Source organism: Argiope bruennichi, chromosome 9 (assembly GCF_947563725.1).
Source record: "Argiope bruennichi chromosome 9, qqArgBrue1.1, whole genome shotgun sequence".
Lineage (NCBI taxonomy): Eukaryota > Metazoa > Arthropoda > Arachnida > Araneae > Araneidae > Argiope > Argiope bruennichi.
This window is the reverse complement of record NC_079159.1, coordinates 43,111,865-43,129,620: the sequence shown is the minus strand read 5'-3', so window position 1 is coordinate 43,129,620 and position 17,756 is coordinate 43,111,865. Positions and strand designations below refer to the sequence as shown.

The 17,756-nt window shown below is 29.8% G+C and overlaps 1 protein-coding gene across 3 annotated transcripts in view; it reads left to right on the top strand.

Annotated features, from left to right (window-relative positions):
- The window catches only part of LOC129984182 (ras-related protein Rap-1b-like), a 249,290-nt gene extending 232,443 nt beyond the window's left edge, over positions 1-16,847 (top strand). For all 3 annotated transcript variants that reach the window (XM_056093993.1, XM_056093992.1, XM_056093994.1), the window contains exons 3-5: positions 1,724-1,923; positions 4,598-4,845; positions 16,239-16,847. In XM_056093993.1, coding sequence (XP_055949968.1) covers positions 1,724-1,923; positions 4,598-4,845; positions 16,239-16,440 — 650 coding nt within the window. In that variant the 3' untranslated portion in view covers positions 16,441-16,847. The remainder of the gene's footprint in view (positions 1-1,723; positions 1,924-4,597; positions 4,846-16,238) is intronic.
- The last annotated feature ends 909 nt before the right edge of the window (positions 16,848-17,756 follow it).

Here is a 17,756-nt window from a genome sequence, read left to right as displayed (position 1 = left end):
TCAGAGGAAGTCCGCTTGTCCGTCTGTTCGAATATAAGTTAATACAATAATTACAAAACGAAGAGAGCTAGATAAATAAAATTCGGTACGCAGATTTAACATTTATAGAGTAAACAACTATCAAATTTTGGGCCGAATCCAACTACAGGTTGACCGTTTGTCGATCTGTACTTTCAGAAATAAATAATCAACAGCGTTCAACTTTTGCTTCAATCGGTTGGAAAACAGATGTCTAAAACACAAATTCGATTTTGGTATACTATTAATTGCATGCCAAGGATTGATTGCCAAAAAAGTCGCCAAGGTTGGCATGATAGATTCAGTAAAAATGCTAAAGCCACGCCAAAAGTTAATATCTAGCAACTATTGTACGCGAAAGCTATGTAAGACGTTCTCTGGCACGACACATTTATTAGAGAGTATGCAAGAAAGTTTTATGGAGACCAATCCTGCTGGTTCATGTTAAGGAATAATAATTTTCCTATGTTTATTATCTATAAATATGCTCACTATATTTTATTCGCACAACACTTGAAGAATATTCGTATATGAATGCCATTATGATTTAATTATGAATATGAAATAATTATACTTGATATACAGCGCTGTGTGATTTACAATAAATTCTGTTATGTGAATTGTGTAATGAGCCGGTATACTCATATTCACTTAGTAAATATTAGTTTAAATTTCAATTTATCTGTACTGATATCTCTGATTTGCAGAAAGCAGCAGATATGGGGAATGGCTTTGAATTAAATTTAAGTCAAATATAAATATAATTCTATTAAATTATTTTCATTGTTGGTATATTATCGTGTTTAAAATTACATTATTATTTAGCTGATTGTTTAGAAATAAAATTCTTACAAAACAAGGAGCATATATGAAAATCATGGGAAAATAATATACAAAAAGATCCAAGTTAAAAACATCAAATTTGTTATTTTTGTATTTTTAATCAGGTGATATAAAATATATTTCAATATAAGGTGTTTTAGAAATCCGCATGCAAACTTAGAGGGTGTGTGTGTGTGTGTGCTAGGAATCAATAGGAATCAGAATCACATAGGATAACAGCGTACCAAATGTGCATCCTTAAGTGATAAAGGAACATAAAGACAAAGCAAGAACACAACACAGAAAGTAGTATAAAGCGCTTTATTACTAAAAAAACCCCAGTACAATACAATAGTACAATAGTTAGAAGTATCAGAGGAGTGTTCGAAATTTCTGACATCGGCATTCATGCACAATTGATTTCTACGCGCCGCATGGATCGGTGAACATTTTCAATTAGTGAATATCGGCTAACTCTTGGTGCCAATGAAACGATGCTTAATCACTTCATACTGCCACCGGATACAATGAGAATTTCGCGGGTGTTGACCTAGATAGCTCGCACCTATACATTTGGGATCATGCTTTTTTATTCTGATTCCTGTTGTTGTTTTCTAACCCCCCCCCTCCCCCCAATTCATATATGGAGTTCAGAAATACCCTGTATGCTTCTCAAATGTAAATTTCTGAATTATAAATTATTCTTAATTATTTTTTATACTGGTTATTAAAAAAAATAAGATCTGACTAACTAGCAACAGTCAGTTCGATAGCTACTACGAATGTCATTTTATGAATTATATTTATAATTATTGTACAAAAATTCATCATGTGCAATAAATCAAGATTATTTCCAGTTTTAATTTGATGTATTCCATTTCAGCGGGAATGCAGTTAAAAGTGACATTTCTGGACACAGCTGGAGACTTGCAGTTTCCGGCCATGCGTCGTTTGTCGATAGCCAATGGTCAGGCCTTTCTTCTGGTCTACAGTGTGGACAGTGAAGAATCTTTCCGCATCATCAAACAATGTTTTGAAGAAATAAGAGAACAGAAACCTGACTTCCAGGAATTGCCTATCATGGTAAGCGAAATATCCATTTGGCGACGGTTAAGCCTGCTTTTAGCTCTTATGAATCTTTCTGTTTGAAGCTATTTCTATTTTCCATTTACATCTTATTTCCTCTGACATAGTGGAATGCCAGCCCTCTTCGAAGCATTTCTAATAATAATTTTGCAGCTCTATTAATTAAAAAATTATTGAATCAAGTGCAGGTGTAAAAACATGTAATGGAGCAGTCTGAAGGGTTTGTTTAGTGATTTGTTTCTTCTTAACTATTGCCATTCAGCAATAAATATTAAGAGTAAGATTTCTGTATCACGTCATTAGCATTATAATGCATTTGCAATAGACAAAATTATATTGATGTAAATGATACGTCACTGTCAGGCGCGCTATGAAAATATTGCCAAAGGCGATATTCTTTGCTTGGTTTTAAAATTATTAAATGATAATATTAGGCTTAAGTACTTTGTATATTTGTCTGCTGTAAATGAAACGATAACTAGTATTTAGCTTGGATATTTGAAAGAAATTACGCTTTATGACAAGAATATAATAACAGCATCTCATATATCTGATGGCTGCATTTTTTGTTATTGTAGTATTCGGTTTCATTGTTGCATAATTGTAATGAAGTCATATTTCTGCCTTTGATGTTATAAAGAGTGGGTATTTAAAATAACGTGGGCATCTATATTTTTTACTTGATTTAGAGCAGCCAAAGTTGGGATCAAGCGTTCGAAAGAGGATTATTTTTGTTAATGTAAAATGAGGGCGTGACAGACAAATCAACTTGTGAATATCTGTGAGATGTATATGGCGCTCGCAGTCATGTAATGAAACACCCAAATAAAAAATGAGGCCGTGATTTCATAGATCCCCCCCCTCCCCGCGGTCGAATTTTGAGATTTGTCTCGCTGATTACTTTGTATATCATTAGAAATTTGGCTTAAAATGCTTAGTAGCGGTATATTATTGAATGAAATAGAAGATATAAACCATGTAATGTTGTGCATGGATGAGATTGAATGAAATAGAAGATATAAACCATGTAATGTTGTGCAGGGATGAGACTGAATGAAATAGAAGATATAAACCATGTAATGTTGTGCAGGGATGAGACTGAATGAAATAGAAGATATAAACCATGTAATGTTGTGCATGGATGAGATTGAATGAAATAGAAGAAATAAAGCATGTAATGTTGTGCAGGGATGTGATAGATCTTTCTAACCAGGTTTAGCTCGTGGTAATTTAACCATAGAAGGTGTTAGTGGAATTGGAATTTGTAGCTGAATGTGTATTAAACTGAGTATGCGTCATCAAATGCTGTTTTCTTTCGGTGTGCCCACTTCCACTGCCTGGGAATCACGATTCTAGATGCAATGATATACAGTTGCGTTACAGTTTTTCTTATGGCGATGAAGATGTATTGAACTGAGTGTATGTCACGAAGTGAAATTTTTCTATGATTTAATGATGATGAACATGCATTGAACTGAGTGTATGTGCCTAAGGAAAAATTTTCTATGATGTAATGATGATGAAAATGCATTGAACTGAGTGTATGTGCCTAAGGAAAAATTTTCTATGATGTAATGATGATGAAAATGCATTGAACTGAGTGTATGTCCCTAAGGAAAATTTTTCTATGATGTAATGATGATGAACATGCATTGAGTTGATTGTATGCCACCAAATGCTGTTTTATTTCGTTTTGTCCACCTCTACTGATTGAGAATCTTCATTCAGTGGCATGCAGTTGTCTCAGTTTTTCTGATGGTTCAATGATGATGAAGATGTATTGAACTATACACATAGTTCAATACATCTTCATGTGTCAAAATGTCACGAAGCGAAATTTTCTTATAGTGTAATGAAGATGAAAGTATATTGGACTGAATATATGTCACCAAATACTGTCTTTTTTCGGTTTGCCTCTTTCCATTGATTGATAATCTTCAAGATTCTAAATGTAGTGGCATGCAGTTGTGTTGAATTAAAAAAATTCTTATGGCGCAATGAGATGAAAATGTATTGAACTGAGAGTATGTCACGAAAATAAATTTTCCTATGATGTAATGACGACGAAACTGTATTGGATTGAAGGTATGTCACGAAGTGAAATTTTTCTATGGTATAATTATGAAGAAAGTGTATTGGATAGAATGTATGTCCCGATGTAAAGTTTTTCTATGGTGTAATTATGATAAAAAAAATATTGGACTGAGTGTATGTAAAAAATTCACTTATCTTATGGTTAAGTGTTTATTTTTTTACTAATGGCCATATTTGAGGGCATGTTTCATTTTCAATTACAGCTTTTCTCATATGTCCATGATTAAATCAATGCAAGGTTTGAAAAGTAAACAATGTTATATATATTAAATCTCATACATATTCTTCATTGGGCTGTAAATTTCATTTCATCAAACAAATTTTGCCATAAATATAAAGTTCTGCACGATTCGGCGGCTTGAATTATGCTTTCATCTTTTGGCTTCTGTTTCAGTCAAGGATATAATGCCATCAGTCATCTGATAATGGATTTCTTCGACCATACACAATCCTTTAACTGACATATTTCAAAAATTTACAATTTGGAATGATGCCACTAGAGCCACAGTATCATTTTTCAATAGTCATTTCTTATATTAGTTGTCTCAAAATAAATTTTTCTAATTTTCATTTTTAGGTTGTTGGGAACAAATGTGACGTTCCTGAAGAACGTCGCCAAGTGAAGAAAGAGGATGTGAACGAGTGGGTCTTCTGTGAGCTACCGAAGATCCGAGCGAAGATTATAGAATGCTCTGCTAAAGACAACTTAAATATCCGAGAAATTTTTAAATCATTCCTCCAGTTAGCGAAGATAGCTCTCCCGACCGAGACAAATGCCCTTCGAAGAAGATCTAGTACACATGTGTCTATTGGAAGGCCACCCAGGTAGACACTTTAATTTTTATTTTGATATGAAATCTATTGTTGAATTTCTTTTTAATTTCATTTCTGTGGAATCTGTAAAGAAAAACAATTCAATGATCGATTTTTTTCTCATTTCCAGAAATATCCATGTTTTGAAATTTCATAAATTGACAACTTTAATGCAATTTTTTTTCAATTTGAGAAGCCCATCTAATGGTGAATTTAGAAAAATATTAATTGTAAGATTTCATAATATTTATAAAAATCAGTTTTGTAATATATGAATAACTATGATGCAGAAAAAAAAATAATGACTTATGAGCTTTTATATTAATACTCTGAAATGTGGGATTTTTTTTTCAATGAAAAATCTATTGAGTGAAAACAAAAAATCATAAAAACATGAAGCATATCTGAATAATTTAATTGAACCTATGTTTTATCTAATATTAATTGAAAATATATTATAATAATTTTATTAATTACCAATATGTAGAGGAAAATTATTGCGGAATTTTTTAAATATATTAATTATTTAATTTTGCTTTCAGTATCCGTAAGATCACACATACTCGTTTAATTAACAAACTTACATCAAAAATATATCTTTGATCATTTGTATTCTCTACGAAATAAAATAAATCGTGAATAATTTAATAGATAATATTAAATACATGTAATAAAAATTGCATAGACATTTTTATTTCCTTTAAGTTATATATTTGTTCTTTTAATATTTAATTAATGCGTTATATCTTTGGATGTTTTTTCGGTATATAATTCTTTCATGTACAATCAACAATGGTGTGACAAAATTTAATCAGTTTTATTCCTAACTGTTTATGAAAACATAAATAATATAATTAAATTAGTGTGATAGTTACTCTTGTAGTATATTTAGGATATTTATATTCCCTAAAGTAAATTTAGATAATAAGTAAAAAAGTGGTAAATTACTAACAAGCATCTTCTAAAATGATTACTAGTCATATCTAAAGCATATACCGGGTGTCCCATAAATTTGTAAATACTTTAAAAATTCAAAAAAAATTGAAGGAATGAGTATATTTTAATGCGGTTTGCGAAACTGTTATTCTCATGAAGGGGGATTTTTTTTCATACAAAAAAAAAAAAAAAAAAAAAAGAAGAAGAAGAAATAGTTCAAAAATTTGTCGATAGAGGGCGCTAAACACATGCAAAACATACAATTCTACGGGAAAAATACTTTTATTTGCATGCAAGCAATTGCTTACATGCGTATCACACCAGTGCTATAGTACTTGTTCTATGTGTCCGCCATCACCACAAATAACAGTTTGGAAGCGGGAGACAACACTGGAAACTGCATCATACAGCATATCCGGATGAATGCATGAGATTTCGTGGCGAATGGCAATTCCTTTAGGTGCACTAACGAAGTTGGCCTATGGCGGTACACCCGAGACTTAAGGTAACCCCATAGCCAAAAATCAAGGGGTGTTATATTTGGTGAGCGTGGAGGCCATTCATGTGTAAAGTAACGGCTAATTATCCGTTCTTCAGTAAAAGTTCTTCTCAAACATTCCGTCACTTCGATGTCGATGTGAGGAGGTGCCCCGTCTTGCATGAATGTCACTGTGTCAAGGACATCGTGTTCCAATAAGGACGGTATCACTTCCTTCTGTAACATTTCCAAGTAACTTGTTCCATTAACTGAACATGTCTTCCATCCTGATTTTTTACAGGGTATTTCAAAGAAAAAAGGGCCTACAATAATAGATGCAATGAAACCATACCAAACAGTAACCCGTGGTGAATGCAGAAGCTTCTCAGTGTAAGCATGTGGATTCTCATGTGCCCATATTCTACAGTTATGGGTATTAACTGCTCCATGCAAAGCAAAATGAGCCTCATCTGTCCACAATATTTTCAGCAGCCATCGCGGATCATCTTCAATTTTCACCAAAGCCCAATTTGAGAATTCCAATCTCTTAGCTGTATCATTTGGTAAGAACTGATGTAGCGATTGCAATTTGTATGGGTACAATTGCAATACACCATGAAGGATACGGTACACCGAAGTCTTTGGTATACCAGTTATTCGGGCCACTTCTCGTGCGCTACTGACTGCACTTGTAGACTGTTCCCTTAGCGTGTCCATTTGCGAAGAGACATCGGGGGTACGGACTGTTGTTAAACGAGGTGCACCACTGCGTGGCCGATGACACAAACTTCCAGTTTCTTCGAAACGGCATACTAGAGAAACATGTCCAGCAGGAGTGATCGGACCTGAACCTTTCTTCAATCTTTTCTGAGTCCTAAACTTTCGTAAGGCTTCAGCCGCCGATTCGTTGCTGACATAAAAAAAAACTTTACCAATAGTGCTTTATCCACCAGTGTCAACATCTTAATACAAACCTTATGCAAACCTTTAGAAATGATGTGTCAATCGCTCACTCTGCCTTTCATAAGACTTTAATTTGCATATTTCCACTGATTTGCTTGTGTGCAGCGCCCTCTATTGACAAATTTTTGAATTATTTTTTTTCTGTATCAAAAAACAATCCTCCTTCATGAGATTAATAGTTTCGCAAACGGCATTCAAATATACCCAGTCCTTCAATTTTTATGAATTTTTAAAGTATTTACAAATTTATGGGACACCCGGTACAACAAATGATATTATTTCAAATTACTTTTGAGCAGAATGGAGTTAAGAATTCAAAGAAAACGTGTCTATATGATTTTAAGCAAGAAAAAAAATAAAACAGAAAAGGATATTTTTTGGTGAGGGGGAAAAAAACTGAAGTATAGAAAATAAAGAGAGTAAAGAATTAGATAACAAAATTCCAAGAATAAAACGTCTTTATTGACACCAGCGTCCTAAATTGTAGTTAAAAAGGTTAACCAAAAAGTTAAAATAAGTAGTAGTAAAAATCTTCAAAAGCATAAATAAATTGTAAAAATCTTGACGAATCTAGTTTTAGATTCCCTGAGTTCGGAAAACACTTTTTTTGGCATTACGCTTGTCAGTTTGTGACAAAAATAACTAAAAATTGTTCTGAAATTTTGTATACGGCCTTTACTCTAATTTTGTACATTTCTATGAAACTTTGAACCCCATTCAGAGGGAGTCTCTCAGCTCGGCTGTTCAAATATAAGTTAATACAATAACTACAAAATGAAGGAAATTAAATGGATAATATTCCATACACGTATTTAACACGTATAATGTAAATATTTATTAAATTTGAAACCAAATCCGTCAAGCGGTTTTTTTTCTGTCGATCTGTTTTTTAACACCATGTAAATATAATAACTTAAAAACGCAATGGCTTAAATGTATGAAATTTCTTATGCGATTCCAAGACCATAATTACAGTTTTGTGGTAAATTTTTATTCCAATCGGCTGGAAAAAAACTTCTAAAACATAAATTTTCAGATACAATTAAAAATGGTCAAAAATTCGCCAAAGGTCATTCCAGCGTTTCAATAAAAATGCTAAATTTACGCCAAAGATTAATAATTCTTAACTATTGTATACCAAGGTCAAGCGAGGTCTTCTCTGTCTTACCCAGGTCTACAAGAAGAATGGGAGATAACAGCTTTACTAGAGAGTTCGGAAGAAAGTATTTTGTTTTTTGGTTAGATCACGTGCCTCTAGTTAATATATTAATTTTTAAGGATGTCATCCAATCCTCTAGTTGCAAAACGTTATAGTATTGGTAACGTTGTACAAAACAGATCGTTAAACTAGATCAATCAAAAGTGACAAATATTTGCTTACCAAAAATGAATCTTTCCATATATTTTATTAAAAAATAATTAAAATTTAAAAAATTTTCTCAAAACCTTAGGTTTATATTCATTAAGAAATCCTTTTTATACCACTTTATAATTTAAACAAAAAAAGCTTTTCAGGATTTTAATTTATTTTCAAGCGATCCTTTGGTTTAATTTTCATAAGTTAAAAAAATTTTTAAGTATAGTTTGCAAAAATGAAAATATAATTTTCAGTGTTTTGATGATTAGATTTGTACTTGCGATAGTTACCACCATATGAAATACATTTTTCCTTGTGTGCTCATTATCGTTGGCATGTAATTAAAAGAAACTTTTGAAAATTAGGTAAAAATAATAGGACCAAATCTACAATTTTTTGGGCTAAATGTCTAAAGTTTGAACCTCTTTTAAATATTGTGTTCATCATTTAAATTTTTTGTTTCATCATCAATCAACTCAATCAAATAAAATCTATATTTTTTTAGTGTAGCTAAAAATGGTTGATATAATTTTGTTCATGGCTGTTCGTGACATAAAACTTAGATTTTAAAGCAAAATATGTTTAATTTATCAACAATTTCTATTTATTTGCACTGTTATTAAGATTTTACGTGTAAAATTTCTTGATATTATATATCAAATAATAGGGTTCTTCATAGACCTTAATATTTGAGCTAAATATTCGTTTCTTTACTAAAAAAAATTAAAAATATCAATTTGAAATTGAAAAAAAATGTCAAAGAATGAATCAAAATATAAGTGAAATAATGAGCCATTATAATATTATACATCTTATAAGCTTTAAACAAATGGTAAAAATTCCACAAAACTTTTATCTAAAAAGTCCTGTGAATTATTTCTAAACTTGTGCTTCTTCTTAATTTTGGACAAATTATATCAAATAATTAAATTATAGAATATTTTTGTATGATATATTATATATTTTCATTCATTTTAAAGTGAAAAAATAGTGCTTCAAATACGTTTATTAAAAAAATACCTTCGAAAGAAGTCGGATATCTTAAGTTCTAATCTTGATTTATTTATTACTAGCCGCCTTTGGCGACCAGCCGGTTCGCCAATCTTAATGCTCGTTAAAATTTTAATAATTAAATATTTTATGTAATTCCTACTTTAATAGCTTCTTCATCAAATATTTTAAAGCTTCAAATTTTGATAGTCATGTAATTCACTCATAATATTATAAAGGCCTTCAGTCATAACGTAATATTATCTCTCTAATTTTCTGTTAGCTCCCGTAGAATTTATGCTTTAAATTAAAGTGGAAAGAATTAATCTGAAATTAATATCATAATAAATTTTACTGAAACAAAGCATTTTTTTATAATATGATTACTGATAACAGAGTCACTGAGCGTTTAAACTTTATGGGCACTAAAGAATATCTTTCTTAATTTATGTAATATCTCAAGAATTTGTCAACAAAAATTTCTCAGATTCATCATGAACAGATCGATTCATTAACAATGTTTAATTTTAAATGCATCAAACACTAAGAAAATAAAAGGAATCGTTTAAAAAAATCGGTCGGAAACAGGTTTAAAAAACTACTTAAAAAACGATGTACTTAAAACTATAAGCATATACAAAAAATATATAACTAACATAAATACAATTTACTTACAAAAGCATGCAACTAACCTAAAAATAATTTAAATCATCCGTTGATAACGGTTGTCATGGCAACAGTCTGAAAGCGCATGCGTGAATTTTCTCCGCCAGCTCCGGTAAGGCAAATGCGTGAATTTTTCTACGCCAGTTGGGGTAACGCTATGCAGATTATACATTTTTAATTTCCTTTATTCTGTGTTATTTTAATTCAAAAGTACTTCAGAATGAATCTGAAACATGGATTAATTAACAATGTTTAATTTTAAATGCATAAAACATTAAGAAAATAAACAGAATCGTTTGAAATAATCCGCCGAAAAATGTTAACCCTAGCCTTATTACTGTTGGGAGAAAAAAAAAGCTGAAGTCTTATTCATTTGGCGGTGGAGAAAATGGAAGATTTTTTTGGCGTTAAAGTTGGCGGTGGGGAAAATGGAAGATTTTTTTGGCGGGAAAGTTAGTTTTTAATTAATAATTAAAATTCTAATTAAAATTTCAAAAAAAGGGACCCCAGGTGCACATTCCCGACCTCTACGGTATACATGTACCAAATTTGGTAGCTGTATGTCAAATGACCTGGCCTGTAGAGCGCCAACACACACACACACACACACATTGAGCTTTATTATAAGTATAGATTTCTTATGAAATGTCAAATATCGAGGCGAATTCTCTATTATATATTTGAACTAAAACCATAATTTTATAATTTAAAAAAAGTATTTCTTTGAACTTTAAAAAAAATATTGGTACAATTTACAAGAATTGTACCAATATTTTTAAAAAGCTCCAAGGATTTTACAAGTAAAATAACACGCGAATCAGACTCCCATGAGTTCATGGATTTTCCAAAATTTTTAAGACAGGTTACTAGCTCAAGAGATATCAGATCGTATAAACGAGTATTTTAATATATTTTGCAGTAAGAATCCCGTGGTTTGAGTTCAGTGTCATCACTAAAATAAATGTTTGTGTTGAATTATTTCAAAGTTTCCATGTTTGAACAAAGTCTTCCTTCAGTCTGATAGCTTGTTTGAACAAGATTACTTGCGGGTATCAAACAAAAGTTTTTTTTAAAAAAAACTTTCATTTTAAGAAAAATAAAGAAGTGATAAAGATGCATTGCCTGGAAACTATTGGCTAGATGTCTGCTCTAATTCGTTCAAAACCTGTTTGTCCTTCGATGAAATTATTTTTACCACAAACATGAAAATGTCAAATTTAATTTTTAAAAGTTTTATATTTATCAATTTTTATCTTTAAAAGTGCTAAATCCAGATATTTCCAGGATTTCAAGAGAACAAATGCTCTTCATTATAGTTATTCTTTCCAAATAGTGTTTTAAATTTTGGAACGAATTTCTAAAATTTATTTGGCAAGAATTGGCGCGATTTTTGCTTCGATTTCTTAAAACACTGTTTATCTTCCGAGTAGTTTTTTTTTTTTCTTATTATAAGTAGAGAAAATATGAAATTTAATATTTAAGAGTGTTATATTTATTTATTTTCTTATTTAAAAGTGATAAGAAAGAATTTTAAAAATGATTCCAAGAGAACAGATAATGTTAATTATATTTACTCTTTCCAAATAGTTATTTAAAATTTGGAACGAAATTCTAGAATTTATTTGGCAACAATTAGCGAGGTTTTCGCTCCGATTCTTAGGAAATTCTGTTTATCTTTCGATTAGTTTTTTTCTTATTATAAGTAGAGAAAATATGAAATATCACATTTAAAAGCATAATTCAGATAATTGGAAAACTTCAAGTAAATAAATAGTGTTAATTACATTTATTCTTGAACAAATAGTGATGGGAAATTTGTATGTATCTCTAGATTCGATTTTACCTGAAACAAATATTTATCAAGCTTCAAAGTTTTGTATAATTTCTTTACTAAATGATTGAAATAAATTCAACATTATAGAATTTAAGAAGGCTCATTTTAAAAGAATTTATCATATATAGCAAAATAGTTGATGCAAAAAAAAAAAAAAAAAAATCTTAATATGAAAATTTACCAGGTAAAAAAATATTGCTAATACATACGAGCACATTTCTATACCTTTAAGAAAGAAGGTTCTGGTAACAGCATAGTGTCATCATTAAAATAGATGATTGTGTTGAATTATTTCCATGTTTTAATATTCGAACTGCTATACTCAATATGTTATGATATGGAAACTTCTTTGATGAAGATTGCTTATCAGTGGTAGACAAAATTCAAAGAAAAATTTCTAATTTTGAAAGATACGTAGAATTTATGACGATGCCTTATCTAATAATTATAATTAAGATAGATGTTTGCTTTGAATCCATAGTTTTGCTTATCTTTTAATCGATATTTTTCTTATCACCAAGAAAGCTTGAAATTTTAATGTATAAAATTTTATTTAGATTCACAAATATTTTCAAATAAATAAATATTTTATCTATTTTAATTTTTTGGAAAATATTGATTGAATGTTATAACAAACTTCCTGACTTAATTGATTCAGAAAGAACTATTTATCAAGCGTTAAATTTTCGAACATTTCTTTTATTAAATATATGAAATAAATCCATGATTATACAATTAAAGAAATTGATCCTATAAGTATGCTAATATTCTAATTGTTATTATTATTATTTTGATTCTCAATGTATAAACTCCTCGTGTACCAACAAGTATATCACAAGGCTTAAATATAAATGTAAATGTAAGCCATTAAACAATTGATAATAGAAGAATTTTGAAATATAAAGGCGCAGTCAGCAATGCAAAGAAAAATGGGGGAAACAAGAAAACACACAAATACAAACAAAAATTGGAACAAAATTGGACACATACTAATGGACACATACAGTAAATTATATAATACAATTGGAGAAGCATTATCAAATAAAAATAAAATATTCTAAATAGAAATGCAAAAGCATAAAAGTATATATGTAAATATATGTAGGAAAACACACAGAAATAAAGTATAAATAATACAGGAGATGTAACATGTAAAAAAAGAAGCATAAATTTCAAAAAAAATTGCTGGAGATTAAAGAATTTTTCAGCATCTCAAGAAAGTTTATAAAATGAAGAAAACACTGCTCAAACACACGAACACATCCTATCTTGAAGAAAGAACTTTATGATAAAATCATATTGCCATCATAAAATAAATGTTTGTGTTGAATTATTTCAAAAAAGTTTCGTTGTTTGAACAAGTGCCTGTTATGGTCTGACAGCTTGTTTGAAGAAGATTGCCTGTGAGTACCAAACAAAAGTCAAAGAAAAACTTTTCATTTTGCGGGTAATAAAGAAGTGATAAAGATGCATTATCTAACAACCAGGGCTGAAATGTTTGCTTCTAATCCACGTAGCAATCGAAATCCACGTTTGTTTGTAATCGAAATTTTTCTTAGTACAAAGAAAGTTTGAAAATTAATATGTAAAAGTTTTATCGGAAATTTTAAAATAATTTCAACTAAATAGAAAAATGTTATCTCTAATTATTCTCAACAAACAATAATTTGCCAAACGAATTTCTACACCGGATTTAGTTAGAAAAAAATCTTTATCAAGTATTAAACTTTAAATTATTCTTTTGTTAAACTTCTGAAAGGAACTTATCATTTTATAACTTGCAGAATTTCTTATTCAAAATTTTTAACACTTATGGTTAAACAACTGATGCAAAAAATGATGTTTCAAAGCTAGTTCAATGGAAGTGAAAGATTTTCCCAAAATCTAAAGAAAGTTTAACAAATGCGAAAAAAAATTGAACTGGCTCGTACAAGCCCACATCTATATCTTGAAGAAAGAACACAATGATAAGGGCACAGTGTCATCACTAAAACAAATATTTATGTTAAATTATTTCAAAGTTTCGATGTTTGAACAAGTGCCTGTTACGGTCTGACAGCTTTCTTGAAGAAGATTGCTTGTGAGTTCCAAGCAAAAAGAAGATAAAAGAATTTTCTTTTTGAATGAAACAAAGAAATGATGAAGATGCATCATCGTCTGGCAACTATTGGCAAGATGTTTACTTCGAGTTCTTAAGAAGATCTATTTATCTTTCGATAACATACTTTTTTACATAAACAAAGAAAATTTGAAGTTTCCGCATATAAAGGAGTTATTATGATTCTTAAAAAACTTCTAGTAAATAGATAGTACTAATTGCTTGTTTATGGCTCCAGTTCTGTGAAAGTTTCTGTAATGCTTCAGGAAATTTCTAGAAATAGTTATCGTTCATTTTAATTTTACTTGAACTTTTACTAGTTATGAACAGTAACTGTTATACATTATTTTCGGCAAAATATTGAATGAACAATTTTTTTAACAGTCTTTACACTTAATTAATTGAAAGTAGAAAGTAATGTAAGATGACTTGGAAACATATTCTTTTCATTAACTATTTAATGATATCGATCGATGATAAAACATTGAAGAAAAAGGAGAATGATAAAACATTGTAATTCCCAATGTTCATGTTGATAATACCAAGGCAATTGCACTATGACCATTAGCAAGCTCCGAATTTGATCTTAATATGCTGTGAATTAATTGCCATATTTGAGTAGAATTTAATTATAACCACTAATAATGAGAAAAAATACAAAAGTCAATGAAAATTCAGGGAAAAGTATTGACATAGTTTCAACTATGTCAATATATATATATATATATATATATATGTGTGTGTGTGTGTGTGTGTGTGTGTGTGTGTGTGTGTGTGTGTGTGTGTGTGTGTGTGTATGTATGTGTGTGTGTGCATGTGTGTATCTGAATCTAATATTTGCTCATTGCTTCCCAGTGAAAGTTATCTTATATTAAGGTTGAAATATTATTTAGTTGGATTTGTTGTATTATTATAATTATTATTAGTTGTATGCCTAATAAATGCCTGTCAATGAATTCCGGCTTTGACGTTCGTTTGGTGATTAATCTGGCAACAAAATTAAATGTTATATCAAATTCAAGAATTATAGATATAGTTGTATTAAGAACAGAGATACGTAAATCCTTATAGAAAGTTCTATACCCTTATTTGTAATTATTGAAAGAGAAATAGTTACAGGGAGAGTCAATGCACTTTTTAGAGAGTGGTTCGAGAAGTGATATCTGTAATTCTACTTGGAATGTTATTCTGCTTTTCCTTTATATTAATAACGATAAGTTGTTTGTCAGTGTTGTCAAGTTCTACTACTGATGTCTTTGTTTATGCTTCGTCTGGATTTAGTTATTTGTATTCGTATTTTCTTATGAAATGATATATCGAAACTTGATATCGAACTTGTTGCACTATTCATGCTCTTGATTATTTTTGTAAGGGTATGAAAAGTATTTTTTTGTTGAAGGAAGCAGGCAATGAGTTCCCTAGATGACATCTTTACTGTCTTCATCATGTAAAGTAAAACGTTCCACTTTTAGTTGCACTTAAAGTGCTTTCTTAGATTCTCTAAAGTACACACTCCGAACCCCAAGATATAAACAAAAAAGAATAAGATGTAAGAATGCATCCAAAATTTATATTGTTGACTTAGCTGATAAAATATTTTTTTTAGGGGGGGGGGGCTTGATTATACTCTAGGAACGGGATGAACAGATATGTGAGCAACTTGGAAATGAAGTCTAAATTTAAGTAATTAGAAATTAATTAATTTTCAAACGTTCTATTTTTTCTTTAAAACTATAAACATAGTAGCGGATTAGCTAATAAACAAATAGCGGATCAATAGCCAAAGCATGCTGAGAACTTCGAGGGCCCCAATATATAACTCAAAACTCTTTTTTCATCTCTGAATAGGTAAGGTATTTTCATAGAATTTAATGATCTATCTTTTTTTCTTCCCTCTCTTTTCATTTTCTCTTCAGCCGATTTATTAAATAAAATTATCTAAAATCTAATTCATCGTCTTAAGTTCATCTTTTGCCTAACGAATGATCCATTACTGGAATTAAACAAGTGTATTTTTTAAACCCTGAATTCTGTGTAATTTATTGTTTATTTAGAATAATTTGAGTATGTTTCTTATTTGCAGATTCAACTCGAGTTTAAGTCCTGCACGTGAGCAACAGGCAGAGAGCAATCCCGAAACAGCTCAGCAACAGTCAACCTCTCAAAAATCCACCAAACCACGCAGTCGCAGTCTGATTCGTCGAACGAGCAAAAAATCGAGCAAACTGAAGGATGCGGCCGCAACTCCAGGATGTAGCGCTGATGGTGATTGTCATATCTCGTGAATGTTTAGAGAGTCGAGGAATGTTTGTCTTGGACATAAAATACACATTGTTGTCTGTGTTTGAGAATTGCATACTGTGGCAAATAGAAGCGTCAGCTGAACAGAGAGCTGTTTACAGTTGACCAGAATGTATTGTATGTGAAATGTGAATAATAGTATGGCTGAATTGAAATCGATTCGAGTATCTTCGAATTTAGCACGCAAAACTACTTGGTTACAAATATTTATTTTTCGATGTCTTGTTGTTATGTGGAAGTTATAATTTCGCTGAACCTGAGGGTGATATGTATTTATACATGTGTGGATTCTGATTGATGTATATATAATATTATACTACGTAGAATAATGGAATCATGGTTTGTTCCTAATTAATTGTTAATGCATTCCCCTATCACAAGTAATTTGTTATTCTAATATAGTGTTATTTAACAAGAATGCTCTTTGCAAATCGTTAATGCATGATATTTCAATAATTAAATAATTATGGATTCAAAAATCATATAATTTAAGCTTAAAATAAAAAATATATATATGGGTTCTAATTTGAAATGAATGATGATAAAAATGTATTCTTATCACATTTTTAAATAAGCATTTTCTTAGAATTTATCTGATATCTAAATATATATCTTCCAAGCTCAAATTCTGTAATTAATTTGAAAAACCATAAAAAAAATTTGTAAATGAATAAAATAACTAGTTTAAATATCTTTTCTTTTTCGAGATACGGTATAAACAAATTTTTGCTGATAATTTGTCGATAAAGTTTTTATTGAATTTGTTGATTTTTGTTGATATAATTTTTATTAATCTGTTGATTTTTGTTGATATAATTTTTATTAATCTGTTGATTTTTGTTGATATAATTTTTTATTAATCTGTTGATTTTTGTTGATATAATTTTTATTAATCTGTTGATTTTTGTTGATATAATTTTTATTAATCTGTTAATTTTTGTTGATATAATTTTTATTAATCTGTTGAATTTTGTTGATATAATTTTTATTAATCTGTTGATTTTTGTTGATATAATTTTTATTGGTATTTATATAATATTATCAAACATTAAATAAATATTTTATTTCATTTTGTGAAATGTATAGGAATAAATATACTTGTATCGCCACATTAGCGTTCTGGAAATAAAAACATTAACGATTGAAGACATTTCCAACAAAAAATGATCATAAAATATTCTCAGATTACAGAATAAGTTTTGGATCAAATTTTAATTCCTATATCATTTCTTACCGTCACTAATTCATACTTGTAGAAATATTTTTCATACATTTGAATCCAAAAGAAATATTGGTAAGT